The sequence below is a fragment of the Chelmon rostratus genome, chromosome 23 (assembly GCF_017976325.1).
Source record: "Chelmon rostratus isolate fCheRos1 chromosome 23, fCheRos1.pri, whole genome shotgun sequence".
Taxonomy (NCBI): Eukaryota; Metazoa; Chordata; class Actinopteri; order Chaetodontiformes; family Chaetodontidae; genus Chelmon; species Chelmon rostratus.
The window spans coordinates 6873112-6900087 of NC_055680.1; the positions used below are offsets into that span (position 1 = coordinate 6873112).

The following is a 26976-nucleotide window of genomic DNA, read 5'->3' on the forward strand; positions in this document are numbered from 1 at the left end:
TACTGCCTACATTAGTGGTCATCATTACTAATAATCATAATTTGCTGAATATATATTTTTAAAAACTGTTGCTTTTGCAGCTGATGGCCACCAAACACCACAAATTAGACGTTTCTAGCCCCTTTTAAAAAGACATGTTCCTGTAATTCCTGCACTATATGCATGTGACCATAAATCCTGTGCATTTATTGTACATGTTAAGTACGTGATTTTGACTTTGATTAACGTCGTTAGATCTACTGAAGTACCCAAAAGTTGCAGGAAGACTGGCGACCTTCGTGGAGGCTCACAGGGATCCAAATAAAGAATAAAGAATTACACACTCCCTCTAAACCTCAAACCATGAAAAAAGATATCTTGCTGACTTAAATTAAAATCATATTTATTAACAAAAACATTCTTTGTGCAAAATGCAAATCACTGATATCCATATTCATTACTGTATTTAACAGGAAAACATTGTAAAAGGAAGGTAAAAATTAAACAAGAGACAGAAATTGGGAGAGAGTTTGAGAATGAGAGAGATGAGGGATTACTTATCCATGTAGTTTATGTTTTATGTTCAGTTTCCAGATATTCTCATTATGTAAATCACAGATTTTTACTAAACAAAGGCAGCTAAAGGAACAGTCTGCAGTGTAGTGTGTACCTCAGGAGTGTGCTTCCATGTGTGTGTGCTGGGGTAGTAGCTTTGCACCTAAACGAGCTTGTATTTCTGAATGTTGTGGCCCAAAGGAGTATGTATTCCCATGGTCTGTATATGTGCTGTACTGTATCATAACTGTGCATTTGTGCAGGCATGCACATGAGTATCTTTATCCAGAGAGAAAGTGTGCACATCACAACCCTGAGCGTCTTTGTCTTTGATCTGTCATCATGTGTGAACAGTGTAAAGAACTATAAACATGTACAACGAGTGTTTGCATCTAAGGGTCCTGTGTATGTGTGTGTGTAGGTGTGTGAGAGTGTGTGGGCGAGGAGTGCCGGTCAACCAGCATCTCTGCGTGCTTCAGATACTGGGCAGTCCTTCTCATCACAGAGTCCCTGCGTACCGGATCTGGATCTCCTGGAGAGACAGACGGACACGTAGACAGGAAGAGGAAGAGGAAGAGCATCATGGTGGGTTCAATAACTTCAGATATTGCTGTAATAAAAGTATTACCTACAAAATGTGACTTGACAACAAACAACAAGCCCTTCAGAGCACAGCTCAACAAACTGAGGAACTAAATCTATAGTAAGCTCCTCTTTTTATGATTACAAGTCTGTCCTCTTCAGGAAGCACGTTAGAGGTGAAAAACTTCCTTAGCAAGAATGGGATTCGAATCCACAGCACATCAAAAGGTGCAGGAGAGCTTCCTTGCTGAAGAAATTAATTTATTCTGATGAAATAAGTTAATCTGATGATTCTTAGTTATTCGGTTTCATATAATTCTTTATGTTTCTGTCTTTCGGTGATCAATACCACATACTACATACATACTCATAACCTATGTGTCTTTCTTCTCAGACATATACACATCTCTGAAATACACAATTGAAACAAAAGACGGCCCTCAAAAGCCTCATTGTTCAGGTTCAAATATGGTTTCTATTCCACTGTTAGCTTCTCAAGAGTCCGAATTCATAGGTGAAATATTTTACTGCTACCCCGTCCTGCTTCAGGAGGAACCATAACCCCAAAAGAGACTGGAGCCATAGTCCAGTGTCTGAGACTTCTTGGCAATGCTACCTCTCTACAACTATCCTCCACAGTCCTTTCAAAAATGCCTAATTTCTCACTTCATAGGACTTGCAAAGTGTTTATTTCAGAAGCAAAATGTCCTCAAGAATCTAAGGTGCTTTAAAATATAGCAGTACCATGTGTCTTCTCACACAAATCAGTAGCTGGAAGCAACATCAGCATTTATATTTCCATTGATACAAACTTAGAGTAGTCTCCAAAGGCACTTCTTCCCGTAAATCACGCCACAAAAGTCCTTGGCAGCGGTGGGATTCGAACCCACGCCCCCGAAGAGACTGGAGCCTTAATCCAGCGCCTTAGACCGCTCGGCCACGCTACCCATAATAATCTATTGCTGAGAAGGCTAGAGGAGGCTGACCTAATAAGTTAGCCATTAGTGATACTGACACAGTAAACATGCTCTGCTGTGCATGTCCATTTACCTGTATATGCATGTGTGTGTATCGGCTGTGGATAATGCATCTATCAGTGTTGCAGCATGTTAACAGCACAACAGAATATGTAGTGCACAGTAATCAAGTTAAACAAGATATTCTAGTCAAATGCAAATAAGCCAGTGTATCAGCACAAATGACATTTGTGCTGATACACTGGCTTATTTGCACATTGAGCATGGCCGCACAATAAGCAATTTTTGCTCCAGAGCGCATGGCCTCTCACGATAGCAACAAAGCTCATGCTTCATGCAGAAATGGACATAACAGAGTGCATTCAGGTAAACTTGTGTATTGAATTTACTGGGTACGTTAGACTCAGTCAACTCAGACATGCAAGATTGTAAATAACATGCCCCCCCCCCCTTACTGCCAACCCATCTTCCTCAGTCCCTTCATGCACCCTCTCACCCTGAACTCCAGTGATCAGTATATCCACCGCCGCCCTGTATCCACGAATGGCACAACTAAATTCTCCGTCCTTCTCCCTCTCCATCGCAGCTGTTAGCTCAGTGGCAGCCTGATTCAAGTAACCCGTGTCCCCGCCATCCAGATTGGTTGGCAGCAGAGCCAACAATTCAGAGTGATCACTGGCAGAATTGGATTCATCTGAAATAAAGAGAGTCAATTGTACATTTAGTACGATTACATTTGATTTCACATTTGTGATACTCCAAAAACTATGGCTTATCAAACTATCACCATCTACAAGATCACTGGATAGTGATTTTTTTAAGGAAAAACTGTGTGCTTTCAACTGCTCAGACATAATGTTCTTTGTCTAATATGATAGTTGACAGAAATGTTTTAGCCAACAAAGCAAACAATTTAAAGACATCATCCTGGGTTTAAGAAAATATAATCAGTCTTGTCACAGTTTCTCGTATTTTTTAGCAACATTAATAATAAGTACATTTTAAAAAGTTTCTACTATTTCAGGTGCTGCTCTTCAGAAAGCACATGTGAGAATTAATTGACGCTCTTACACTAGCTAGCCATCCTACCCCAAGACTGTGTATCATCTTCTGTAGCTCTTTCAAAGATATCAATTTTCTGCCGTGAATAGGGGTACCAGAGGTGACTGCTTTAATAACAGCATATACATTTTTCAACAGTGTAGGGTCTTTAGAAAGCACAACTGAAAAAACATCCTTGGCAACGGTGGGATTCGAACCCACGCCCCCGGAGAGACTGGAGCCTTAATCCAGCGCCTTAGACCGCTCGGCCACGCTACCTTGACTTATACTCTTATTATGTGCCAATCGCTCACGTGACGTCACCATTACTATAATAAAGATTGACTGGATGGGGTACTTATTATATGATAATAACTACAAAACACCTCCCAGTCACTAACATTAATATAGATCATTGCTTATTTGACCAAAATCAACCTAGTTTGGTCCACTCAGCAAGTTCTCTTGTTTTGGACAATTCTTTCACGTATTTTTCTTCTATTTTAAACCCCTATTATTTACCACATAACACAATCATAAACCAAGCCCCGGGAAAAGATATCAGTTTGGAGCAAATTATATATTACATGCTCAACATAAATAAAGCCACTCAGTCTATAAAGACCTGTTTTCACATACTGGGACCAGATCAGCACAAGAACCAATCAGGAAGCCTCAACATTGTTAATTTCACATTTGCACATCACATTTATCCATTTGCACGTAAACAAATGGTCAACGTGGGAAAATATTACATGGAATAAAAAAGAAATTTAACAGAATCTGAACAAGACACAACTGTTAGATGAAATGATGAATGACTGAAAGGCTGAAATTAGATTAAGACAGTGGTATTGTTTTACACGTATACATTCACATTTATTTTCACCTTGTTTATAGCAGGGATCAAACACAGCCAAGTCATTATCAGACAGTGGAGGGGGAACTTCCTCCTTTGGGGATGGGACTTGTTCCTCTGCCACCGAGTCAAAGAGGGAATCAAACTCTTCCTGGGACTCTTGTGATTGGTGGTTTCTGGCTGGGGGTGGGTCAGGGGGCAGGACAGAAAGTGGAAACATGGACCAAAAGTAAAAACAAGATTAATATGAAAAAAGAAATGCACAGAGTGTAAATTCTGGCAGATTTCAACACCATTGTACCTCCATCATCCAGCTCTGTATCACTAAGCTCCTCTTGTTCTTCTTCTCTTGGAGAGCCTCCCATCTCGCTGTAAGCCTCAGCCGCCACCTCCGGTTCCCCCACCTCTAAGCCCACGTTGTTCCCCAGGTCTTGCGGTAAGGTGGGAGCCTCCCTCCCCTCCTCCTCCTCTGCGGGTTCACAGTCCGAGGCCCTCCGCTTGGGAAGGGGGATGAGCGGGGGAGGCAGAGGCCCGGCAGAGGACAGAGGGGTGGGATCCAGAGGCCTTGTGACCTCACCACCCTGAGAGGAGGGAGGAAGAAAGAGAGGAAGCAGTGGTACAGTAGCGGGATGGAAAGAGGTTGGATGGAAAGAGGTGTTGTGGGTGGTAGGAAAATAAAAAGGGAGTCCAGTAACAATATGACTCGTGGTCTGGCAGATGTTTTTCTGTGTCACTTTCTGTATGTAAGTGTACATGTGAGTGTCTCTTACTCTGAAGAAGTCCTTGAGCTGTGGGCTATTGTAGAGTGCAGGTATCCTGGTGGTGAATAGAAGCATGGCCTCTGTAGCCTTCCTCCTCTCTTCAATCACAGCCTCATCAAACCTTCCTGAAACAGAGACAGACAATATAATAACCAGTATAAATGACCAATCAGAATATGATGCTAGGAAATGACATTGCATTTGTTTTTGGGGAGACTTTTAGGTCTGTCAACAGTTATATTCAGGCTGTAGTTTGTTGTTAAACAAATATCCCATTAGGTCATTATTAGTGAGGCTTTTCCAAAGCAGTTTGCCTTTGTGCATTCAGCCAATGCACCAAGCCACCCATGAAACTCACTGTATAAATGGTGACTGTCCACTGGTATATGACTCAACTGGGTTGCAGCCTTTACAGTTGTAAATCTGTGACCACTAAAGCACTAAAAATAATGCAATAGGCTGAGAGGAAAGATTGCAAGAGTCATGACAAAATCCTCAAAACAAGCAAACTGGATCAAGTAGTTCCTCACCAGAAATGACTGAAAGAAAATCAACTGGCTAACTGCATAAAAAACAAGCTACAAAACACAGCCTGCAAAACAACGGTTGAGTTGAATTACCACCATTATTCAACCAGCCCCCGCAGCACAACAAACAACTCAGTCAGATCTTAGCACTTGGTGACCATGCTGGAATTGGTTGTATCTGCAGTGTATCACAATCTTTGCCCATTATACCAAAGACTTGTGCGCGGGGGAACGGTGGAAACTCCTCCTGTCGTCTGAACAGGTTCTTGTGTGTGTAGGCCAACTCCCCATGGAGCTTCTTCAGCTCTGAGAACCTCCTCCACACGACCACCTCCTTCACATCTTCCGGATGACGCTTGGACACAAACTACAAACCACAGAGAAGAAAGGGAAGATTATTTAATTAATAAGATGTTTAATATTGTGTTCAGTGGTAACAGGTGATAGTGTCATGACGAAAGAGGCATCCTGGAAAGGCTCAGTCGTTCACAAGCAAGGACGGAGGTTCACCACTTTGTGAAACACATGACTGTATAAAGGAAGCTACTACATTAATAATTATTATGAATTAATTGACAAATTATTGCATTCTGATTTTATTTATGCTTCACACATAATCCCAACTTGTTTTGGTATCAGGGTTGCATATTAACAGGATATTAATGGGTAAGAGCAGCTCTTTGTACAATTGATTCATCTCCAGACGATGTTTCAAACAAGCCAAACAAACCAAGTTTTTTATTTGTTATGTGCACAACAATCACATTGAAGCAGCTGTTGGCAATGAAATTCTTGCTCTCAGGCCCCCTTTCACAACGCTCGTACAATATATATAAAAAGAAAACCATGCAAGTGAATGAGACAACGAGAATCTAAGATGTCTGAGACATAATAAATGTACATATAAAAAGGCGATGCAGCTTTAAGTCTACAAGGCTAAGATCCGCTTTGATTTTGCATGCATGCCTGTCCAGACCACGGGGTATTAGTGTGGTCATGGGGGAGCTGGAGCTCATGAACTGAATCACAAGTTCAGTCTGCCTCGCTTGAATGCTCACTGTGCACCACTGTCTCACATTAAAGGCCTATTGTGTATGTATCGAGCTAGCTGCAGGGGCTTTGTTTCCGACGACTCGTGCTGATGTGACTTCATTGTGTTAGCAACGAATAGCAACACAAAGTCACTTGGTTACTTTTGATTGATGTAACTCACCGAGAAATAACTTACAATGGCGCAACATAGACTACGAAACAATACACGTGTAACGCATTTAAGAAAAGTAATGTTAACAAAAGGCAAACAATGCGTTAATTAGCTTAACAGAGAGCTATTTATCATCATAACAACAGAGGTTTCAATTGCTGCTGTAGAGAGATAACGAGCGTCAACCAACCCTTGCCGACACTTTGTACTCGGTGTGCCCCTTCTCGTGTGTGCGTGGCTCGGAAACGGTAAAGAAACGGTAATATTCATCTTTGGGTTTTCGTGACATTTCGGTTCTCGCTAACAACTGAAGAACGGCGTGTTTCAGCTGCACAGATCTCAGCTGTCAAAGCGACTCGCTCTCTGTTGTGTTCCTGCTTCCCTCCTCTCCGCTCACTTCCTGGATGGTGACGTGAAAATGCGTGATCACGTAATGTAGATGCGCCAAGTTGGACGTCGCGTTATTTCGTTTTGTCCAGTTTTAAAACGTTTCTGTTTTTATTCTTATCTTCATTCTTACAGGTAGTATTAGTTATGTATTTATATATATTTATAAGTTTTATCTGTTGTCTGATGTCTTAAAAACATATAGGAACACTACTTTTTAACCTAATTAGCTACTCATAATAGTAGTGCACTAATGAGAAATATGACAAAATGGGTTTAGAAATTCCTGCTGCAGTCAACACTGTACAAGAGCACAATAATATAAAATACAGTTTGACATGACAACTTAACTCTTATGTGCACATAAAACTATACCCATTTTAACCACACTCGGTCAAATTCTCCAACCTATCGAAGTTCCTACTGGAATATATCACTGACACTGATATCTTTAAAATAACATAAGGTTTGTACATTTTTTCTTGTTCTCTATTTTAAGTTCAAACACTGTCAACACCGAGTCTCAGCATTGGGATGGAGAGTGGGAAGCAAACAGCAGGGAAACTGCAGTAGATCAGAAATGTCGTCCGTCAGCATGTTTTTTTGAGGTTCATAGTTTCAAAATTGAACTGGTCTGTTAAAGTATATTCCGAGGTTGAGGGAATCATAGTTTTACATTTTAATCAGTCAGTTAGATGGCACTTAATTTGAGCAATCACAATATCCACATGTCACTAGTGTAGCTTTTTCCCTGTTACAATTTGCATTCACTTGTCCTGTAGTAATATACTATACTGAGTTACTCAACATAAAGTTTAGTGTGGCTGTAAGGAAATAATATAAAACATGATGAAGGCTTGACAGATTTAACTTTACACAGTGTATTGTTGATATTTTACACACAATTAAATCGAAATGTTTACTTTGAAAACACCTGAAAATTTAAGTGTGAAGCATTTTTCTATAATATTAAGTATTCATAAATAAATAAGCAACATCTAGACAAAAACATTTGGAGATATCATTTATTAAGAGTTTAACACACGGTGAAAACTTTCTCTGCTTCAACGCTGTGTGGTTTAATTGGATTTTACTGACACTACCTGCAAACTCATCAGGTTTTGATGAAAGTATTGTTGGATCCTGATTTGGGACATTCGTGACCTCACCTTTTCCCAACTGAGCCCCACACGCTAAATAGAACTAAATGAATACAGAAATGTCTAATGTGACAGAAACAAATCTGCTCCAACTCTGGAAGACAATAGTCACTGATTGAAAAAAGCTGACCAGGAAAATGGGTTTTCAGACCCTTTAAAGCAGGCATCTCAAACCGGTTCCATAAAGGGCCGCGTGGCTGCAAGTTTTCATTCCAACCAAGGAGGTGCACACCTGGCTGGAATCAATTAATCAGCTGATCTCAGTCTTCAGCTGATAACTAAGTGATCCCTTGATGTTGATTGGTCGGCCTGATGTGCTCCTCCTGGGTTGGAATGAAAACCTGCAGCCACGCGGCCCTTTATGGAACCGGTTTGAGATGCCTGCTTTAAAGCAAATAGTATAGACAAAGTTCATGTGTCCAGACACTGTGAGTCTGTTAGTGAAGTTCTTAGAAAGAAGCCGAGTCGAGTCACATAAATGACTGATGACCATGCAAGGTGTGACATGGATAGGGAGCCAGTGAAGTGAAGCTAAAATTGGTGTAATATGCTCATATTTTCTCTCCAGTTAAAGTGACTGACCGTCTTGTCATCTTTAGGCCGTTCAGGAGGCGCTCGTCCCGGCCATCAGACTCTCCTTTGATGGGATTGAGGTAAGTTAGCCGGAGAAAAACTCTGCTGGCTGCAGTCTGACTCAGTTAAAGACTTGTTTGTGTCTTAATCCTGTTTTTTGTTATTTTCCAGGTTGATTTCGTGTATGCTGAACCATTCATGCCGGTGGAGCATTCATGCCAACACGGATCTCCTCAGTGATGAGTTTTTGGAGCACCTCGATGAGCGCTGCATCAGCAGTCTGGATGATAAGCATCACATGAAAGAACCCAGCTGCTCACAAATCCTGCAGCATCAGTACCTGACAGCTGCACTCGTCAGGGATGTTTCTGTGATGTATGACAGCTCTGTGTATCTGTGCTCCACCCTTTTTGCTGTGACTTTCTATGTTAACCTGTGTGTTCTTCTGTTTTTTGTAGGCTACAGAGTTACAGTGGAGATCCTCCATCTGGTGCCTCACATCCACACCTTCAGGCTGACTCTGAGAGCCATCAAGCTGTGGGCCAAACGTGAGCGCAACACACACAACCAGTGAAGCTCAAGAGAATAGCTCAAGAGATTGTGGAAGACTGCAGACTGTATGCTACTTTTAGCAAAAAATCACACAACTCAGGACTTTTAACAGATGTAAACTACAGTTAAGTGAACACGACAACTGTCACTGGTGCAAAATGATGACTTCTGTCTCAGTTCAATATTCATTGTGAGGTACTGAGTGTTCAATATGAAGGCAACAGTGAAAGAGTGATTTCAGACGCCACCATTGTTCTTTTTTCTTTCCCATGGCTCATGTATTTCAGTGTCTCATGTTGCCGTGGATATTTTGTCTTGTCTACATTTGCCACCAGACAACCAAAACCCAGTCACTATTTTGCAGAAATAAACAGTGCACAGGTTTACTTAGTGGTGCAGCTCTGTCTGTCTCACAAAGGTTTCTAAAGAGACACTTGATGCAGAGTCTGGGGTCCTTGTGAAATGAAATAAGACACACACTGAATTGGTTTTACTAAAAGTCACTTGACACTGAGATCCACTGTAGTCAGAGTCACCTTACTTGATCATGAGTGTGTCCCGTTAATGCCTTGTTTCCATTAGAAAACGGCTATTTGACCTTGCTCTGTATGTTCAGAACACATGTTCTGTGAGGGAATGAGCACAGCATGGATCATCTGACTGGTGCCTCATATGCAGGAGTCTCAAAACTTTGAGAATGAACTGGCCTTCGAGCTTGTGTCCTTCACTGACACCAGTATGTGCTCTATTTCTGTTTTAGAGTCAGTAGAAATGGTAAAGCGTTGTGTGACATAATAAATCATGCTTTTATTTTGTGCTGTCGCAGTCTATGGCCTGGCAAAGCTCTCCAAGGTCTATCAGGAGGGGGTGATCGTATCTGCAGAATGCGTCAGGAGGGAAACTCACAGCTGGCAGATTCCCAACAGAGAGCAGAGAAGCGTTTTCAGGCCAACACTGAAGCCCACAGCGAGGCACCAACGCTCTGCGGCTGCAGGAGCTTCTGACGCAGCAGCTGTCAGCACAGGCTGACCAGCCGCAAAGACAAAAGGCTGGTCTGAGTCCGTGACGCCCGCTAAGAGGCGCAGAGCCGACGAGGTACGCAACCATTCCACACTCTGTTGATGAGAAAATAGATTAGTTTAAATGTTTCTGATGTTATTCTAATGTGTTAAATATCCAGTGTGTGTGATTTAGGGGGATCTATTGGCAGAAATATTGTCAGTAAAATGACATTGTTACACTTCTGTGTCTCTACGGATTAAACATTTTTGTCCTGATTACCTTCAGACAGAGCCCGGCTGGCCGATTGTTTCTCTAGTTTCAAGTCTTCGTGCTAAGCTAAGCTAACCGGCTGCTGGTTGTAGCTTCAAATTCATCACATATCAGTCATCTCATAACTCGCCAAGTGCTGCTGGTCAGATGGAAATCAAAATGTTTCGCAATAATCAAACTGCTGAAATTGATCCAGTACAGTAACGTTTTCCTTGTTCTGGACAGGAATCAGTATCTGTGACAACGGCCTCATCTGCTCCAGCTCACCCTCCACGTTTTCAACAGCCACAACAACTGCAGCCTTTTCACCAAAGAAGTTTAACATCACTCAGGACACAGCTCCAGGGACAAGAGGCACCACTTGTGAAGAGTCCTCTACAGATCCCCTACGCAGTGAGAGTCCACCTCCCAGTGCCGACTCACACAGCAGGAAGAGACCGGCTGCTCCTGAGTCTGAGCCTGCCAAGAGATTCAAAATTGAACTGGTGTGTTAAAGTATATTCTGAGGTGTTCTGTGGAGTTGACTGTTAAAGTTAAAGTGATGCAAAGATATTCTGAGACTAACCTCTGTTCTGTCCGGTCCTTCCCTCTCAGACTGTCCAGCTCTCAGACGCGTCCGTCCCCACCAGGCTTGATGTTGTTCTGAAATGTACCATCAACATCCAGCTGCTCAGGTACAGCTCACAGTTAAGACCTGAAGTCTCTGACTTCCCTCCAGCTGCACACACACTTCCTTTCTTTCCTACCTCGTCGTGGCCTCCACGTGACAGACATCCTCACAAACAGTGTTCATGTTGAGCTTCATGGAAGGCCTGAGGTCGACTGATGGAGCCAGATGAACGTCAAGTCTTTTCACCACAAGAGGACAGTGTTGTCTTTCTGCTGGCCTCTTCCTCAGCTGTAGTGAGGGAACGGGGACGCAGTTCAGTTGTGACAGGTGTCAGTGAGTTTATGGTATCAGCAACAAAAATCTCCTCAAATATCTTCAGCTTTACTAACAGCTCCATCAGTCAGCACCACCTGCTGAAGGTGCCTGGACCAATGCAGAGCTTCAACATCAGCCAAAGTGCATCAACATATCAAACACATCACCCGCAGAGGGAAAGTAAAGACAGAACAAAATCAAACTACATTCTTTGAGAAATCTCAATGGTAAAGTCACTGAACTGCAGCTGTGGTCTGCCACGAAGCTCCATTCACAGATATTTTAACAGAAGAGTTTGGTCTGATGTTCAGATTTAAATGTTCTCTCAGAACTCGATGAGACTTTAAATTGAGTTATGTTAATGATCCAACCTGTCTTCCTGGTTTTCTCCTCTCTGCAGTGGGCCTGCATGCTGCAACTGTGGCCCAAGATCCCCTGCAGTTACCATGTGTTACCACAGGGAGGCGCTGCACAAGTCTTGGTGTTGGACCAGCTGTATGCTAGCAGCAGGATTCTCTGCTCCCCTTCTCACCTCTGCACAGTGTTTGGGTTCAACCAGTGGCAGCAGCTGTGGGGACATTTAAGAGTGAATGATTAATCAGAAGTGATGATCAGACTGGCAGGAGACATGAATTAATGTTGTGATCCAGTGTTGGTGTCTCAAGGTTGACGAGGAACCGAAGAGTTAAAGACTTGTCCTACGCTCCCACAATGCACCTTTAAACTGTGCTTTCATTGCAGCTTTAGCTTTTCTTTGCTTTATATGTTAAATCTGTCCTACCATGTATGCTTGACACCAGCAAGCATGTGTGAGCACCCTGTAACACCCAACCTCATGCAGACACAAAGGTGACTCATTTTATTAGATGTTGGACAAGACAAACTGGTTTTCCAGTATCCCACAAAGACATGGAGAATATTCCAGGCGTCAGGCTCATTTTAATATTCACTGGTTACCAAGCTTACTGAACTGTCCGGACATTCAGCAATTACAGCGCCCTCACATCACCGTTGTTTTTCCCCCAGTTACAATTTGTATTTCACTTGATATTATTATAAACTACAGGTATTTGTTCCCCCAGGTAAAGTGTGGCATGGCAGCAGGAAATAACATAAAACATGTTGAAGGCTGGACATATTTAACTTTCACAGTGTATTGTTAATATTTCATGCTCATTTATAATTCGTTATTACATGCATTTGACCTACATTTACCCAACAAACTGGCCACAGGGCTTTGGAAAGGTGTTACAGTAATAAAAACACAGGCTGAGCACAGGCAGCAATTTCATTTGTCCTTTTTTATTGCAGAACATACAATTATTTAAGTCTCCACCACAGCAGAACAGAGTTAATAATAAGAAACAAGTGCTCCTTTTTTCTAATCATTCACATCACTGTAGTTCTTTTAAAACCAGCTGGCAACACTCGCCGACCTTCGGTGGATCTGACACTGATGAGTACTTAGAAATCTGGGAGTTGACCCCCAGGGAGCGAGCCAGGTCCTGGGCTGTCTGGTCTGAGGCCACAGTGGTTCCCAAGGCCACCAGCAGCCTAAACACAGCCTCCTTGTCTTGCACCGTCTCCAGGGCTCTGCTGGCCACGGACAGGCACTGGGCCTTGGCCTCCAGATCGGGTTGGCTGTGCAGGCAGCCGGCGTAGTTAAGCACCACGGTCGCGAGGGCAATGTGGATGTTCTTATTGCAGACGGTGGCCAGGTCTGCTGCTCGTGATAGCACCGTTTCACGCTGGGCCATGAGGAGGGCTCGGCCGTGCCTGCCACTAAAGCAGTTACACAGAGTCCGCAGCGCCAGCATCTGGTTGGCAGGACGCCCCTCTGGCCTCATCAGGCTCAGCAGGTGGTTGCACAGCTGGACTCCCTCGGCCTCTCCACAGAGGCTCTCGTTAACCAGTGGGTGGCGCACCGCCAGCCTCATAATGTCCAGGACAGGAAACACAATGTCTGGAGGCCAAGAGGAAGGAAAGGGGAGTTTGTTAGTTAGCTGATGTTGATTTTTCTGTTATGGTAAGAAAAAAATATCATAAACTGCACAGTAATGCTGTACCTTCAGGCCAGTGAGAGGCCTTCCACAGCAGGGTGATCTCCTGGATGGTTGGGGGAGGCTTGGAGGCATTGGGCTCACAGACAGACACCAGCAGCCTCTCAAGGCTTTCCAGGATTTCTTCAGACAGCTTGTGCTCCTGAGGGGCACCTCCGTTCAGCTCCTTCAGCTTGGCTGATAAGGAAAGAACAAACCCCGACACAGCAAGGAAACTTTAACGAAGCGGGGAAAACGCAATTTTGGTACAATATCTTCAGGGCAAGAAATAATGGGAAACTTTTAAAACCTCTGAAAATGTGGCATCAAATCTTAAGTATTTTTCTATGACATGAAATATTCATGACTTAACAAATAACATCAAAGACAAAAACATATTTAGATAGAATTCATTATGAGTTTAGTGAATTTCTCCATTGTGAAACTAATTAAGTCTTATCTTATTTTTAAGACACTGAAAAAGTTCCTCTGCTTCAACAATGTGTGGTGTGGTTTTTACTGACACTACCCATTGATGAAAATAGGAGAACTGAGTGGTTGATCGCAGCTGTTTTCACCTCATCAGGGCCTGAAGGTGAAGGCCTTGACAACACGTTTGTGGATATTTTTAAAATGGATATTTTCCCCGCTGCTGAAAAAACCCCCACAACCATCATTTTACAAAACCATTCCAAATGCTCCAGCAAGCCAAACGCTGTTTGCATGTGAACGAGAGGCCCAAACACTGAGGAACATGTTGGTTTCGCAAAATATCCGTATATGTGTGGTGGCCTAACAGACGTGGAGAGAGCTACAGACAGGGCTGGTGGGCCATTTGGTAGCTTTGCCTGCATGTCAGCACATGTCGGTCTGCGAGTACTTGAAATGCTCACCAATGATCTGCTGGTTATTGGCCTGCTCGAAGGTCACACCATCAGTCTTGGGGAAGTAGATGTTGGTTGCTGTCTGTCTGAGGGCAGCTGAGGAGTAGGCACCTCCTCCTGCAGAGTAGTGAAGAGTATAATCCCATCAGTGTTGCAGTCAGTATTAAAGGATTAAAAACAAAAAACAACTGCCTTGCACCCTTAACATACAGGAGAAATGTGTACGTGTGTCTCCCACTGCACAGGCGTCACATAATGAATGCTCAGTAACTCACCTGTGAAGGGATCTGCCACACCTACTGGAGCGCCTGGGTTTGGACCCGACCCTGGGATGTAACGACCGGAGCCTGTGAGGAGGAAAAACAGCTGTGGAAAGAACATCTGCGGTGAAGCTGAGACTTTTGAACATCTTGAAGTAAACACACCGTACCTGTGAAAGGATCAGCTCCAAAGCCTGGCCTATCATCAGAAGCCCCGGGGATATACCGAGCTCCTCCTGTCAGATGAAGAGACAAAACACCTTCAGGAACATATATGTTTGGCCTAATAACCTCTAAAAATTGTGACAAATATATAAAACATGTACACAAGCACACAACATTGGCTGTTTGTGAAAAGCAGGGAAAACAAGCTCAAGTGTCCATCTTTTGGCCTCACCGGTGAATGGGTCACCACCAGCAGGCTGGGCTGGTCCCACCACATGTCCTTTAGTGTTCTCGATTATAAAATTGGCAACCTGGTCGAGGAACATGGGGCTGAGGTCATTCTTCTGCAAAAAGTTGTGTGCTGTCAGCCAGGGGTCCTCTGACACATTGTAAGGCAGCTTCATGGACGGCCCTCCCTCATTCACATCAATGGTGAAGACGTAGTCGTATTCCTGAGGGGAGATCAGGACTCATTAACGAGTGTCCCCGTGTGTATGTGCATAGCTTGTCCTGTCAACGAGCTTATGGTCCTACCTTTCCTTCATACATCACACTCTTGGAGGTCTGCTGGTTTGAGCCTCCTACCACATCTCCAATTTTCATCCAGCGGCCATCGCTGACACTCCACTGATATGCCTCCACCTTCTGTCCATCTTTAATCAGCCGCGTCTGTCCGTCACGATTCCCTGGAGGGAATATGCGAACAAAACCATCTTGATGCAGAAACTGCGTTGGCACTTCATAAATTCTCATCAGAATGAATTGTGCAATCTTGGATGTGGAAGAAACACAATATACAGTGATTGTACATACAGTGTGATAAAATAAATGTCATTCCATCTTCTTACCAGGCTCATTAAGGTGTTCCCTTCCAGGAAGGTCCTCCATTTTGATATCCCCAAGATCGCCTGTCTTGGGGTCTATGGTGGCTTTGGAGAGTTCATCCTCAAAGGCCTGCAGGTCCTGTGCACTTGCCATACGGTCCTCAGCCTCCGTAAATATGCGGATAATGCCATCACTGTGGGAGCCAGCATCTGGGTTAGCCACAAAACTACTTCCTCGGTCTGTTCATCTAAAAATTACCATCATATGTTGTGTGAACACAAGAGTGATGTCAGAAACAGTAGCTTGAATATCTATGGTGAGACATTATCAGGGGAATCATTTATGTACTGACCACACATCAACATGCCAAATACAACCATGTTACCTGGCTCCAACGGCTATATCACCATTTGGTAGAATACAGCTGCACCACACAGACTGGGCAGGCAGGCGGATGGTCTGAGAGCACTCTCCCTGCCTCCATATCCTCAAGGTCCTGTCCTCTCCTGTGCTTATAAAATCTGAGGGGAAAAGCATCTGCCTGAGGTCAGGGTGAACCAGCTACCATCTTACAACAGGAAAACAAATGGATGTTGCTTCAGTTAATGACCGAGCACCACTCTTCCATACACCTTTAAATATTAATGTAAATAAAAAAAAATAAACCTTCGCTATTGGGGAAGACAGCCATGCTGTAGATGTAGTTGGTGTGGCTGTAGTAGACTTGTACACATTCGCCTGTCACCAGCCACCGTCTAATACTTGTGTCATTGCTGCAGGAGAAGAACTGTGTGTCGCTGATCACTGCTAGTCCCCTCACACAGTCCTCGTGACCTAAAACAGAAGAATTAAAAACACAGGTTGTGTTGCAATCAGGGATTTTAAACGAACTCCAGACAAGTATTTTTTATTATCATTAGATAGTATGATTAGCCAGCGTAGTGATTAGTTACCACCAAAGATGATAGCATTTAGTATTTAAAATTTTTGATCAGACATAACTGTTGATTTTCGGCCTACTCAGTTAGTTTTGTTAAAACTAGCTATAAAGTTAAAGAGGACTGAAGGTTAACTTCTCACAATAACCAGATATGCAAACAGACGTTAAGCTACATCAGCTCAGTTGAATGGCATAGATGGTAAGTATTCACTTATGTTTTTGCAAACTCTCACCAGTAAACGTCTTCTCACATCGACCAGCTTTCCAAAGCTTGATGGTCTTATCCGCTGATCCAGACAGCATAAGACCTTGTTCAGGTAAGATGATCACAGCCCACACTGCTGCAGAGTGGCCCTATGGTTTAAGTTAACAAGAGATTTTGCTCTGTCATACCGCCCACTCATGGTTTTGCTTGTTACAGTTGGACAAATCAATGTCAAGGCATACTGCAAATGTAGGCCGCAGTCAGCGATGGTGGAGGAAAATTTTGACTAACCACCTCCTAAAGAAACCCTTCCTAAGAGCAGATGAGTGTAACACGTACCATCACAGACATTTAAATTTACCTGTAAGGTCATCATGCACTTTTCATTGAGCCAGACTTTGGCTGTGGTGTCCCAGGAGCCGCTCAAAAGTGTCCCAAACTTCCCAGAAGAGAGAGTGCAAACTGTGGAGATTGAATGGTAGAACCAGAGATGCTAGATATAACGTCAAAAAACAGCAGAACAAATTAGATGCTTGTTAGTAGAAGGTAATTATCCTGAGAGTGGACAGTAAAGCAAACCTCACCTGTATTTTTGTGACCCTGGAGAGTGTACAGGGGCTGAGGTCGGTCCATTGTGAAAACACAAATGTTATTATCATTCCCACCTGTGGCAATAAGTCCTCGAGGATATGTTTCACTGGGTGCAATGATGCATACACAGGATACAAAATTTGAGTGGCCAGACATACAATGCATCTCTGTGAAGCCTTTGTCTGGGCTGTCAAGAGGAGGGGAAAGAGAGCAAAGACATCTTAAGTGAACAGGGAACAAGTGGTTGACAATTGTGTGGCTGATAATTGCAACAAGGGTCGGTAAATTTACCTGACAGACAAATTATATAATACCACTCAAAAGCTGGAGAACTTTAGCAAGTACTCGGACATCCACGCCATGTACACCACGAGTTGCAGTTGAATGAATGACAAAGCTAATTTGAGTAAACGTTAGCAATGCGCTTACTGGCTAAGTTAGCTACCAACGTTAACACGAATTTATTACTAGTAAATGGCTTCAGTAGGGGTTGTGAGTTGGTTTGCTACTCTTCCTGGCCTGGGAAACTTTCCTGGCCACAGAGTTACTTATAAGTTGAAATAAATCGTAGCCAATCATCACAATTATTTAGTCAGTAGCAGGCTAATGCTAGCTACCTTGAGTTAGGTACCCAGACTCTTCCGGTTCGGTCTCTGGACACAGACACGAAAGCTCCCTCTGGAAAAACAGCAGATGCGAGTCCCCTGACGTCCATTTCGTGGCCCGGGATGGAGCACCTGAGTTTGTATGAGTTCGATGATGCCATTTTGCCCCGAAAACACAACGAAACTACCACGGTGGTGTTATGCTAAGCGGTGTTGCTGTCAACAAACACCGGTCGCTAACGTTAGCGGAAGTTGGTTTACGTCACTGACCTCACCATTAAAATTAATATCGTATAATTAAAATGCAGTTAAATATGTGTGGTGCTAAGTTTAGCGCATTGCCATTGAGAAAGTATATTCACATTTTTTTTTAATGTCAGGAGTGGCTGAAACAGATTGCCTCCTCATGTATTATTCATGCTTCACCGGAAGGCGGCAGCAGACAGCTTTCCGATGCGCTCCAAGCGCGTCCCTGCAGACCGCAGCCGAGGCTGTCGCAAGCAACCAACACATTTGACAGGAAACTGCAATGTTGTCGTTCAAATAAAAGCTAAACTTTCCCAGTGGAAAAGGTAAAATCAGAGTCCCAGCATTCATCAGCTCCCACCCGAAGTGTTAAATATCTGGAAGAATCACCAGCACCTCGCTTACACGTGAACCTTAAGATGATTAGCCTGTCAACCAATTATTATAGAAATTCTAGATAGATAGAAAAAAAAAACTTTGAGTAAAAGTTGAAATACACGAGAGATACTTAGGCAGTTGGCCAAGACGCGTTTTATAGATAAGCAGAATGCTGTGCAGTTATCCTCTGAATACCACCGACCACCAACCTCATATCTCATACAGTAAACATTGATTTGTTTTAAAGGCATCCCCATTTATGAATCTAAAAGGGGAGAATGATAGGCTGCATTAAGAGCTGTAAGAGTGGAGCCAGAAGAATGCATATAAATATATGATGTACACTGGCAAGGTAAATCTTATCGAAAATGTATATTGATGTCACATAGTTATGTGAGAGTGCTTCTTTGGTACTGCATACGTACCAACTGTAACTATTCAACTGACCTATAGCTATATAGTTTATCAGAATATTGCAATCATGCGGAAAAAAAAACACAAGAAAAAATGGAAAAAAACAACATTTTTTTCACATTTGAGAAGCTGAATGTAGTGAATTGTGGCCGAATTCGTTTCAAAAGTGGTTGCTTGACAGATTACCATGCTTGCTACTGATTTTCAAATCAGTTCAAACATCTTCAAATCAAATAACGCAATAACTGAAATAGTTGCACCAAATGGCAGCTCTCATGTTGCTTCTTCTCATTGTTGAAAATGTGTCACTAGAATAGTCGGGAAGAGTTTTATTTTTAATGACGAGGAAGCCGGAAGTGTGTTTAGTTTTTCTCACTCGCAGGTGACAGCGCAGCGCTCCTGTCCAGCCCACAGAGGCTCGGATGAGGAAGTGGCTCTATGCCGATACGTCCGCCGAATAGGACCGCAGATAATAAAAAGTATGTATCTTTTCTTTGTTGGGTGGAAAGACGAGACAGACGCTAAACAAGTTGAATTATCTATTTTGTATATGAACGCTTGTGGATTAAATAGCGTTAGCCCGCTGCTGTTAGCTAACCCAATGAGGCTCGCGAGCCAAGCCCATCGCGGCTGGCAGTGTTAACATGAGTATGAATGATGGTGCAAGCCAGGTTGTGCAAATGGTTTGAGTGTAGACAAGTAGGGTCATTTGAGGGCTGTTTATGATCATTTAGACTGTGTTAGAGTAGCATGATGCTAACGTTAACCATCTGTGTAAGGTGGGTCTTGGCTGGTTTACAGACACCTGCTTTATAGCATAGTAGTTAGGCCTGTTTTGAGGTCTTATCTCTTTACCAGTTTTAGAAAACGTGACTCAGTATGTCCTCCTCAGTACATGTCAGATAATGAACTCTCATTCTACCATTTTGCTGTCTTTCGTGATTGTGAGAGATAATTATTTAAAACTGGTAGTTTTAAATAACTGCAAACCTGTGTGATGCTGCTGCTTGATGGTATAGGTTTACAGAAGAAATAACAGAACAACCATAGTACAACATGTATGTCAGGTGTATTAAACATGTGAGAGAGGAGAGCACTTTAGTCAGCCAGTGCCTGTTTGTAATCTAGAAATCTACTTCCTAAGACAAAGTGGAGATTTGTATCTGTGTGTGCTTGCTTGCTGCACTGTAGGTTTCCCCCTGGAGTCCCAGCAGCCATGAAGCTTCGACTGCACTTTGTGGTGGACCCCATGGGCTGGCTGTGCATCAGCGTGGTGTTTGGGATCTGGCTCTACAACACTTTATTTATCCCCAAGCTCGTTCTGCTTCCTCACTACCATGAAGGACACATCCCTTGGGCCATAGTTGTTTGTGAGTATCCTTGTTTCCACTGTAGCGATTTCTTTGTTGATGCATGAGAGAATTGTTCAGGAAGCTACCGCTGAAAATAAGTCAGTGGGATATCTGGCCAGGCCCCAGTGGATGGCTCACACACTTTAAGCAGAATTAAACGCTGTGTCTTCCTCCAGGTTATTACATAGCATCAGCACTCTGCATAGCGGCCCTAATCAGAGCTTCCACGGCGGATCCCGGCCGTCTTCCTGTGGACCCCCACATACCTCACTCAGGTATGGACACAGAAAAGCCTTCCTCACTTCTTTACCACTTCTTCTAAAGCTGAACTCTGTCATCTATCATTGATCCAATGTGTCAGAATGTGTATGTGTAGCTGTTTATCCTTGAATCTTTTTACTGAACACAGTCAATTATTATTGCAAATTCATTTTCTACCAGTTTTGTTCCTCATGCTGCATTATTGCAGCACATTTATCACAGTAAGGAATAGCACTGCGGTCATGTGAAACTGGCATCAGCTTGCACTTCTCATCCTGCCTTTAGACCAGAGTAAATAGGTTTGAATATGTTTATTACTGTGTCACTATGGCATCTTCCCCTACCAACATTACAGGTAACCAATGATAAACTTCTGATTGTTTTTATATCACAGAGCGAGAGCACTGGGAGTTGTGCAATAAGTGCAACTTAATGAGACCTAAAAGGTCGCACCACTGCAGTCGTTGTGGCCATTGTGTACGCAGAATGGACCACCACTGTCCTTGGTAAGAATGCACACGCGCACACACTTAGGAGGGTCTTATCTTATGTATGAAACATACTTATATAGCTTTGGAAACGATGTTGAAAAATTAGAAAATGGATCGAAAAATTAGAAAATGCAGCATTCAAACCGCCCAACATCTGAGTTTAGACAGCTGACATGATGCTTGTATGAAATGGCAGAGGTTCAGTACAGTACAGAATGCAGTATCGCTTATCATGTAATATTACTGAAGAGACATTTTCCAGAGCCACACACAGACTGATGTTGACTTGCATTCTATTCATTTATTTATTTATTTCTACTATCTGTCCAATACTGATACAAAGAAAAATTATGTACGATCTGAAATCCTATTTATTTCCTTCCAGGATCAATAACTGTGTGGGAGAAGACAACCACTGGCTCTTCCTGCAGCTCTGTTTCTACACTCAGGTCCTCAGTTTGTTCACCCTGGTGCTGGACTTCTGCCAATACTATTACTTCCAGCCACTGACAGGACTTGACCAGGTATGTCCTACAGGAATATAAGTAAATAATATCTTCAATTGACAGAGAAATGCTTTTTATAGAGCTTACAGACTATATTTCAGACATGCATGTGTTTCGAGTACAAGTATTTGCTGTATTTATTTAGTTATCTCAAAAATGCTGTAGTATAATTTGGCACAGTAACTGTACTAAATGCTTTGTGATGTCATGTAAGCTTCAGGTACAACATTGATACTTATTTTCTGTGTAAAAGTCATCACATAGAGCTCTAAGATGATTAAATAAGAGGATTTTACATTAAAGGGTTGCTGTTGTGTTTCCTTCTTCCAGGAGAAGTTTACAACACGCCATGAACTGGCTCTTCTGCGAGTCTCGGCACTCATGGGTTTGGTCATGTTTGGTGGCATGAGTAGCTTATTTTACACTCAGATGACTGGCGTCCTCTCTGTGAGTACTGATTGATGACTGTAAAACTTGTTTCAAATGACATTTACTGCTGCAATTATCATAGTGAGATTATTCTTCTCTTAGCCGAGTTCAGCACATATATCCAAGACAATGTAACTGTTAAATGTCACTTTGTAGGATCTGTGAAATAAGCACGATGGGACTTATTCCCACTATCAATTAGCTTGTTTGTCCTATTGAAAGCAAGTTCAGCACACAAAGCTTCAGACAGAGCGACATGACATAGTGCACAAAAATAAATCCGTCAACGCCAGCAATGCAGTGATCAATAGAAAAGAAACTAGAGACAAAGTCTGGGGTCAGGCTTTTTGTGTGTGTGTGTATGTGTGTGCTTTCTCAATATCTGTGATGACATAATGAAAGCATTTTTATTACAAGCCAAAGTAATTTACAAGCTTTCATCAAGAATTTTGGCAGAGCTGTAACGCTCGAAATGTCTAATCTTAGTGGTGGGAAACAGCAAGCTGGTATTTAGAGAAAAGTTTTCTATGGACGGAGCCAATAGATAACTTACAATCCAAAGAAACAGATTAATGAGCCTAATGTTTTTGGCTGAGCATTTGTTACTGAAATCAAGGTCCCAGATCATCACGATGGGGCTTATTTCTGAAGTGATCCACTCATTTTGCGTCGTCTTTTTCCCTTCCCCTCTCACAGGATACAACCACCATCGAGAAAATGGCTCAGTTCTCAAATGAAATGTGAGTCTGTTCAACTCTGTCTGCCCTCATGCCAGAAATAGTCTGTACCCTGACATTATGGGAAACAAGCTAATTTCCTTTCTACTGCGAGTTTAGATAATATTAATGGAACAGCGGTGACCTCCTGGAGTTTTGTCGTAAATGTGTGGAGAATCTGTATGAGAATATAATGTGCCAGTGGTGAGCTCTTGAGATGCTTGTAGATAGATTTTGTTACCTCTGGACAACGCAGGGCTAGCTGTTTCCCTCTGTTTCCAGTCTTTATGCTAAGCTAAGCTAACTCGCTGCTGGCTCCAGCTTCTTATTGAGACACAAAAGTAGTATTTCAGCTCGGCAAATAAGTGAATAAGGACACCTTCCAGTATGTTGCACTATTTCTTTCTAAGTGGTCCAATAATACACATTTTAACATGAATAATTGCTTCCTTTTTTCCTCCCTTTCAGATTTGGCTCCAAGAGATCTTGGCAGTGGGCGCTAGCTGAGGTTTGTGGCACTCGCTGGAAACTCCTGTGGTTCATCCCGTTCCGAAGCAGGCAGCCGCTCCAGGCCAGCTACCACTTCCGCACCCACGTGTAGGCCGGCAGCACCGCCGTACCTCAGACCTGCACAGATGGTAGGGCTGCCATGATGAAACACTGTATACACACTTAAGAATCCATCTGCTCGCCTTCACCATCCTCTTTTGTGCTATGAGAGCTGGGCAGCAGTCTTGGTTTGTCAGTGGATACTCTAAGCTTTTTTTTTTTCTTTTTTTTTTTTTGCCTTTCTCTACAAGACCCAGACTTGCAGTCAACAGGGTCAAGAAACACCTAAGGGAGTGACGGGAAAAATGTTGCTTTTTTACTCACTGTGACTGCTACTTTCAGCATTTGGAAACCACTTTTAATGGCTAATTGCATCAGAAGGACGGAAGTCTTCGCTTGAAAGCAGCTGGCGAAAGAGACCCCTCTCAGGTTACTTTCATAAAGAGCCTTCACTACTGACCTTTAATCAACCACAGACAGAACAAGGGTAACTCCAGTTTGTCTTTTAGAAAGGCAACTTTTTGTATAAAGTTTGTGCCTTGTTTCTTTGAACTGTGTGCTTTTTATTTGTCATGCATGAGCAGCTTTTTTGTTTGTTTTTTGTGAATAGTGAAGGGATCTGGCATCTGTCAACTGCACCTCTGCAACTGGTGATCATTTGATGATTCATGAATGTTTTCTTGTATTGTTCTATGAACATTCTATCTATGAAGTGATGTTTTATGAAGCATTGTCGCAGAACAAAGTCCATTGACTACTGATCTGGTTGACTTTTATAACAAATGATCAGCCGGACATGGAGATGTGTAATAAAAAGCGGACAGTTAATACTTAACCATGCCATGGCAATCTCCAAAATAGAAACAAGTTTATATGATCAGTGTTAGGCTGTAGATGTCTTAGTCAAACCTGCTGTATAATCAGGTAGCTTCTCTGAGTGTAACAAACATTCCACACATCATGACCTGTTGTGAAATCCCTTTTGAAGGGGTCTGAGTGTCGCATACTATCATCCAAAATCTTGCTGTATATTTTCAAAGATTATTTAGACATTTTAGAAAACACAAGACAAGAAGTTAGACAAGAAGATTCATACCACTTTCGTATCTGTACGTTAAATATGAAGCTAATGCCAGCAGGTGGGTATCTTAGCTTAGCATAAAGACATAAACATCAGCCTGTCTTTTTTATGCTTCAGTTTTTGTACAGATTAAACGGTCAAGGTATAACATGTTAATGAGTTGTTGGTAGTTGGATTTGTTACTTTTGGACAGAGCAAGGCTAGCTGCTTCCTTTTCTATCCAGTCTTTATGCTAAGCTAGGCTAACCGGCCGCTGACTGCAATTTTATATTTACCGTACAGCAGGAAGTGAGTGTGGTATCAGTCTTCTCGTCTAACTCTCGGCAAGAAGCCAAACAAGCATGTTTCCCAAAACATTTAACCATTCTTTTCATCAGTCTGGGTGGCTTAAGGCTGCTCTGTCAGCCATAGCACTTACAATGCACTGGTCTTTCATTTTATCACCCCAATATAATTTCATTAATTTAGTGCTACAGCTGTTATACATTAGTTTTGACCAAGTGGCTTTATAAATGCACATCTTTATACAAAAACTAGCAGACTGGTCTGCGTGTGGTGGCGTACAGCTAGTTAACACTTGACACAACATTGACTATTTATGGTGGTTTTGCTGTAACACTATGGTACTGTTTAGCAATTTTATTGAAGTCCTTAACAGGATACTTAAGGATAAGATGATTCAGTGCATAATAATAATACTAGCATAGGGTGGTTGTCATTGTCTGTAACACTTGGCAATCCCATAACTAAACCTGTAAGTTAACAAAGCTTGCTATGTGTGGGAATACCATATTAATATCCAAGTAGTTTTAAGTGCCTTTCAAGGTCTTCTCTTTACTCTCACAGTATGTCACCATCGTGTTGGTCTCCATAAAAGCCAAAGACCAGGGGAAATGTTGCAATAGTCAGCAAGCATTCAGTAGATGCATGTTTCACCAAATTTCTGAAGGTAGCGGTTCAGTTTTATGCACTGATTTTCACATTAGCACACACTGTTTTACTGCATCGGTGGTACTCTTGAAAGAAAGTCTCAACTTGAAGTTGTGTTTGATGTGTATCCTTTTTATTGTTTTATTCATATCTTAAATCCTGTTGTTGGCATTTGCATGAGTGTGTGTGATAAATTTGCTCAGTGGTTTTTATAACTCAAGATTCAGGTTCTTGGATGTTTGTGTGAATAAGTATTATATATATTTCTGTTTTGTTTTGTTGGTGGTGGGATAATGGGTTTGGCAACTGTGTGTGATTAGTATTGAAGAAGGGGATACTGAAAGATTATGTTCACTTTTTTTTTCTACAAATGATTTTTGAAAGCAATAAGCATTGTATATCCGTAAAGCCATTCTTATTGAAACAACAGAAAATCTGCTATGTATTGTGATGCATATAAACTGTTTGGATGACTTTCACTACTCACAAACCTTTAAACATTTGTCAATACTTCAGTAATCTCAGCCACGATAGACTGCTGTAGCTGCTGTGTATAGTTTTACAGAATATGTCAACATGTCATCTTCAACACCTCATATTGTTTGGAACAGAATAACAGAAGGGCTGGAGCTCATTTGATTTGAATCAAGAGCTGCCAGAGACGAGAGGTGCAAGCCGTCATCTGGTGTCCCCCAGGGCTCTCAGTTTGGATCTGTGCAGTTTTGTTCACATTGTTCATTTCCTGTTTTTTTTTTTTTTTCAAGCTTTACTGTTTATTCAGACCTCAAACAGTGGAACAGTTATGTTTTGTGAATAACATGAATACACCATAAATATCCATTTCTTTATGCCTTCAAAGCCTATGAACAATTATCAGTTGATCTGTATTAAATGTGATTATAGAAAATATCATGAAGGTATTCATAATCTAATAAATTAGATTCTGGATAAGTTTGAGCTGATTCTTTTCTCCTTTTTCAACTTGTTTAGCAGTAGTTACAGTAGTAACAGTATTTATTAAATGGATATCTTGACTATGAGACCATCTTGGGAGCAGCCTTTTGTATTGATGTTATCAAATGTTAGCAGACAAGTCAGAATTCTAATATCAATAAATTACATTTACATTACATTGTACATTACATTACTGTTATTATGAACAAATGTAAAAGTTCTTCCTCCAGTCTGTTTGGAATAACAAGTGTGCAACTAGCTAGCAAGCTTATCTGAAAACACACACAGCACCAGCAACCGATCTTAAACTAACTTTTATGAAAAAAGTACACCAATGCAGGTATTGTCAATTACCTGCATTTGCTGCCATGGATACTAGTGGAGCATCACTGTTTACTCTAGTCACAGTAGCTAAAGCCAGTGCAAGTCTACAGACATTTTCTATGCTTTTTCTTCAAGGAAATAAGTGTTTCGACATGGTTTCCTCATTTTGTCAGCTCGTATCCGTCACACGTCTAAATGGGCATAGATGCTCTTTTATGATACTTTAAATAAGAAGACAGTAGCATTTTATTCTAATTTTCAGCCAGTTTTGCAGGACTGAAACAGCCTCTGCAGGATCAAACTGCCTGACTGCTTCATGCTGCTTCTTTCTCTCAGTCCAGTTACTGCCTGTGTGTCACAACAAGAGCCGAGCAGCAGCTCAGCTGTCTGCAGCCAAATGGTCATTGTCCTGGACACTTCTTAAGTCTCAGCGAGGCGTGCGTAATGTGTGCATCATCCGTGAACGTGGGCTGTGTG

General features: G+C 42.2%; 4 protein-coding genes and 2 non-coding genes across 8 annotated transcripts; 2 read left to right on the forward strand and 4 right to left on the reverse strand.

The window, feature by feature from the left end:
* Positions 1 to 371: 371 nt before the first annotated feature.
* Positions 372 to 6871, reverse strand: snx15 (sorting nexin 15). Its single transcript, XM_041965338.1, has 7 exons — positions 6676 to 6871; positions 5492 to 5648; positions 4764 to 4879; positions 4295 to 4574; positions 4024 to 4173; positions 2590 to 2787; positions 372 to 1066 (listed from the first exon to the last, which is right to left on the reverse strand). Exons 1-7 carry the CDS (start codon positions 6772 to 6774, stop codon positions 927 to 929), a joined length of 1140 nt encoding a protein of 379 aa, XP_041821272.1. The 5' UTR covers positions 6775 to 6871; the 3' UTR covers positions 372 to 926.
* trnal-aag lies at positions 1982 to 2063 on the reverse strand. Its single transcript has one exon. It is a non-coding gene; the product is annotated as a tRNA-Leu (tRNA).
* trnal-aag lies at positions 3332 to 3413 on the reverse strand. Its single transcript has one exon. It is a non-coding gene; the product is annotated as a tRNA-Leu (tRNA).
* Positions 6872 to 8416: 1545 nt separating the features above from the next.
* LOC121626477 lies at positions 8417 to 12629 on the forward strand. Of its 2 annotated transcripts, XM_041965014.1 has the most exons (8): positions 8417 to 8530; positions 8632 to 8685; positions 8777 to 8980; positions 9064 to 9153; positions 9984 to 10252; positions 10655 to 10914; positions 11024 to 11103; positions 11755 to 12629. In XM_041965014.1, exons 1-5 carry the CDS (start codon positions 8511 to 8513, stop codon positions 10159 to 10161), a joined length of 546 nt encoding a protein of 181 aa, XP_041820948.1. In that variant the 5' UTR covers positions 8417 to 8510; the 3' UTR covers positions 10162 to 10252; positions 10655 to 10914; positions 11024 to 11103; positions 11755 to 12629. The 2 variants fall into 2 exon arrangements, with proteins under 2 accessions (XP_041820948.1, XP_041820947.1); XM_041965013.1 differs by having other exon boundaries at positions 8777 to 9153.
* On the reverse strand, positions 12228 to 18118 carry plaa (phospholipase A2-activating protein). Its single transcript, XM_041965012.1, has 14 exons — positions 17881 to 18118; positions 17257 to 17450; positions 17034 to 17134; positions 16701 to 16821; positions 16194 to 16361; positions 15913 to 16048; positions 15551 to 15720; positions 15237 to 15388; positions 14935 to 15154; positions 14708 to 14773; positions 14553 to 14624; positions 14287 to 14394; positions 13421 to 13591; positions 12228 to 13317 (listed from the first exon to the last, which is right to left on the reverse strand). The coding sequence occupies exons 1-14, from the start codon at positions 18027 to 18029 to the stop codon at positions 12749 to 12751; spliced, it is 2397 nt and encodes a 798-aa protein (XP_041820946.1). The 5' UTR covers positions 18030 to 18118; the 3' UTR covers positions 12228 to 12748.
* Positions 18119 to 19292: 1174 nt separating this feature from the next.
* On the forward strand, positions 19293 to 26166 carry zdhhc21 (zinc finger DHHC-type palmitoyltransferase 21). Of its 2 annotated transcripts, XM_041965149.1 has the most exons (9): positions 19293 to 19385; positions 20098 to 20276; positions 20435 to 20533; positions 20914 to 21025; positions 21396 to 21534; positions 21847 to 21963; positions 22642 to 22685; positions 23130 to 23299; positions 23462 to 26166. In XM_041965149.1, exons 1-8 carry the CDS (start codon positions 19345 to 19347, stop codon positions 23260 to 23262), a joined length of 864 nt encoding a protein of 287 aa, XP_041821083.1. In that variant the 5' UTR covers positions 19293 to 19344; the 3' UTR covers positions 23263 to 23299; positions 23462 to 26166. The 2 variants fall into 2 exon arrangements, with proteins under 2 accessions (XP_041821083.1, XP_041821082.1); XM_041965148.1 differs by lacking the exon at positions 23462 to 26166 and having other exon boundaries at positions 23130 to 23441.
* The last annotated feature ends 810 nt before the right edge of the window (positions 26167 to 26976 follow it).